Genomic DNA, 4,009 nt, shown 5'->3' on the forward strand with positions numbered 1-4,009 from the left:
GCCAGTGTTTCCATGGTTACACAAGTGAAATGTGCTGTAAGTGAATGTTGAGTTTGAATAAGTGTTGAGTGGTTTTGTGAGTTGTGTTTGGTCTGATGTTCACAGCTGGAATCAAACAGCTCTCTGCCATGCAGCCACCTCTGCAGTCAGTAGGAGGAGACTCATATGTCAAATGACATTCATTTGTAAAACTCTTCATCACAACTGTGTCTCATGAGGGAAAAGAATCTAGACTGTTTGATAAGAAACCACTGAAGTTTAACAGTGTGTGACTCCCTCTAGTGGATGTTGTGGAGTATTCTGTTGTCTTTGCTCCAAAGGTTTTTGTACAGAGTTTTGGTGTTTCCTGTCACTGTGGGCTGCAGAGCACAGTAGTACACAGCAGAGTCAGACAGCTGCAGCTTCTGGATCTTCAGAGGAACTGATGTCCCGTTAACTGTAGCATCAAATCTATTCTTCTCAAACTCAGCAGCATTATGTTCAGCTCCATAATTATCACGTCGCAAAACATACTTCGGGGAATCATTCACTTCTTGTTTGTACCAGAATAAGTATGGACTTGTGCCACTGGTCTTAAATGTACAAGCAAGTGTAACTGTGTCTCCTTCAGCAGCAATGACATCTCCTGTTGGCTGGGTCACGCTGTCTTGTCCTTTACACTCTGGGGAAGAACAGAACATGCAGAGGAAGAGATGAATCAATAAAGATGATTGATTAAAGGAGAACAATCAGCAGCTTTAAAGAGTTACCTAGCAGACACTGACACATCTAGAATAGTCTGTTTTTTAATCACTGCTGACTGTCAGACTGAACCACATCTTGTTTTCTAAAAAAGTTATAAATGGAGGCAGAAATAACTTGTTTCCTTTATGATGGACATTAAAAGCACTTATAGCTCAGTTCTGTGTTTAAAAAAAACTGTTGAGAAAGGAAACACATTCTGCTTTCTGTCTTACCAAAGAAAAGAGCAGCAAGAATAATCCACAGCCAATGTTCCATCTCTACAACAAGGTTTAAATCAACAGGAGAAACTATCTGATGTTCAACATTCAGTCTGAGAATTGTTCTCTTCACAGCAGCAGTTATTATTGACAGAATGGTTGAACACAGTGCAGAAGTAGTGCACCGCCTACTTGATAATGTGGCCCTCTAGTGGAGGTAAAAAGTTCAGTACAACAGTGTGGAAAAAAGGCTTCCAGCAGCTTGTCAGTGTGTCAGCTTGTGTTTTTGTACAGAGACTGTGGGTTTGCTGTCACTGTGGGCCTCACAGCACAGTAGTACAGAGCAGAGTCTGTCACTGCAGCAGAGGAGATCTGCAGATCCATTTGGGTTTTCTCTTTACTGACATTAACAGACAGTCTAGATACTGGATCTGATAGTAAAGCCCCTGTGTCTGTGTGAGAGATGAGGAACTCTGGTGGTTTTCCTGGATATTGTCGATACCAGAAGAAATAATCATCAGCTGCAGCAGCTTTGGAGTATTTGTAGGACAGAGTAACAGTGCTGCCTTCTAAACTGTTCTCTTCATTGTTGACTGGAGTGAGTTCTTGACAGCTGACACCTAAAGGAAGAGATAACTCTGTTATAACATGTTAAAGTCACGATCAAGGAATCACATTCAGACAAAAGTGGAACTGAATTTTTTTCATGCAGAAACTTTCATACCTGTCAGAATGACTAGAAACAGTAAAGAAAATAGATAATAGTCCAATGCCAGCATGTTGAATGAAGGTAATGTTTGTGGTTTGTGTATTGAACTCTGCTGAATATGGAAGTTCGTCTCTCTTCTATAGTTCAGTAACAGCTTAGCTCCTCCCTGAATCTCTCCGTCTCCTCTTAGATCTGTATTTTCACTTCTCTCAGTTACTCTTCCTCTACCTTCAACTCTGGAAACTCTGATGCTGCAGTCACCATCATATAAATCATGTTTCACTCATGTTGGATATAAATAGTGTTTGTTTCTTCATTATCATTGAGTCAAACAGATGAAACCAACATACAAGTTATAAAAAAGTCTCATGTAGAAATGATTTGCTCTACTGATTATGGAAGTGTTGAGATGAAATTACATAACAGTTGAAGATTTTTGATGATTCTTGTTCCAAACCAACCAAAGTGAGATCAGGGAGAGATGAAAAGCAAAGTGTCTCTGAGGAAACTTAAAGAAACTGAGCTTCTGAATTCTGACATTATATAAAGTCTTGAGTGTTAGTTTACTTCAAATACACACAATGTCTCAATGAGTGTTACAGGACAACTTCTCTACTTTGGTGAATGTCATTGTACCTGCTGGAATTTAAGCAGTTAAACGTCAGCTTCAACCTAAATCTGTTGCTTTTAGATAATCAATGAAAATAATTATTGATCCTGTGTCTTGTTTTTTATCCTCTGGACCAAACTGTCAGGTTGTGTGAAGCAGTTTGAGCTTTAAGGATCAAACAGCAGTGGAGAGAAAGGACATCCTTGGTGGTTTCCTCTCTGTTGTTAGATTAGTTGTCTGAAGAGTTACTGTGTGATACTCTCACTTATGTCAACAACAGCTCACATACAAAGTTAACATCCCAAAACCTTATTGTCATCAGTGTTGCACCATACAACTACATATCAAATTCATATTCAAATAAGCTTTATTGACATGACAGATCACAAACCTATATTACCAAAACACTACAGAAAATTATTGACATTGACAGATGATTAGCAATAAATATACAATATGCAAATATCAACAATCATATCAAATGCAATATAATAAAAGGCTTTTTTTTTTACAGATGTAATCACACAGAAACATGTAGTACAGAGTTTGTTTCTCTTAAAGTATGACAATATTTAACATATTTTACAGCTATTACTGCACACTGACTTCTCTCCCCACATAGAGGCAGGTTCTGAGGGTCGGGGAGATGGATCAACTCAGGATATATATGATTTATTTTTTCTCTCTTAAATCCTTATATTTCTCACAGTATAACAGGAAGTGAGATGCTGTCTCAACCTCTCTTTTATGACAAAGTGAACACAGCCTGGCCTCCCTGGGGAGCCTGTTCTGCCTGTGACGACCTGTTTCTATGGCCCGGCTGTGTCCACTCAGTCTGTCAGTGTTTTCCTTAGTTTTCTATCAGTCACGGTGGTCAGGTACTCTGCCACCATGTGCTCTCTCTTTAGGGTCAAATACAATTCTAATTGACTTTGTGATTCGGTGGTTTGGTTCCAATATTTGATATCATCTTCTTGTTGTTTTGAGATGATTGAGTTGGGCCAGATTGTTTGGTGTCTGTCCTGAAGCCCTGGTGTGTGAGGGCAGAGCTTCAGGACCAGCTGGCAGAGGGGACTCTAATCTTTGTTCAACTCTTGGCACTGAAGGGCTTTGTACTGGTAGGAGTGGGGGTCACTAGATTGGAGGTCTTTATAAAATTTGATGTCTGGCTTTTGAATTTGAATTATTAAAGGGTATTTAAGTAGTAAGTTTATCACTCTCCATCATTCTTTCATCTTAATTTCTGCACTTTTCCTGAGAATTTTATCATTTGAACAAATCCAGACTGTTTCATAACAAACTTGAACTTCAGTGGACGGGGCTCTGAAACCAGCTGTTGACATTCTGTGATCAGCGAGGTTCAACTCCAACAATCACATTTTTTTGTGTATTAATAACAAATGAGCCTCTGAGAAATGATCCAAACTGTATCTGAGATGTTCTGTTGTCAAATTTGTCCACACTGGAGGATCTTGTTGTTCCTCTTTGAGTTTAACTGATATCAGAAAATTGTTTTTTTACATCTCAAAAATCACTGCATTGAACAGTCAACACAAATAAACTACTTTGTGTTCATTATACTGTTATTATATATGTATAACTGTCTGGTTGTTTGTTGCTGCATCATATCTCTGATATTCATGTTCAGCTCATTAACATCAGAGTTTCAGTTTTATAAAACAAACACTTAGACCACTGAAGTGTAACAGTGTGTGATTCCCTCTAGTGGATGTTGTGGAGTATTCTGTT

The 4,009-nt window shown here is 38.7% G+C and overlaps 1 gene segment (V, D, J or C); it reads right to left on the reverse strand.

Annotated features, from left to right (window-relative positions):
• Nucleotides 1-335: 335 nt before the first annotated feature.
• On the reverse strand, nucleotides 336-1,243 carry LOC121909138 (the record flags this gene model as incomplete). The annotated part of the segment is given in 2 exon segments: nucleotides 336-661; nucleotides 957-1,243. Coding segments are annotated over 2 exon segments (369 nt in total), but the record flags the coding sequence as incomplete, so codon positions are not given.
• Between the last annotated feature and the right edge of the window lie 2,766 nt (nucleotides 1,244-4,009).

The sequence above is a fragment of the Thunnus maccoyii genome, chromosome 12 (assembly GCF_910596095.1).
Source record: "Thunnus maccoyii chromosome 12, fThuMac1.1, whole genome shotgun sequence".
Lineage (NCBI taxonomy): Eukaryota > Metazoa > Chordata > Actinopteri > Scombriformes > Scombridae > Thunnus > Thunnus maccoyii.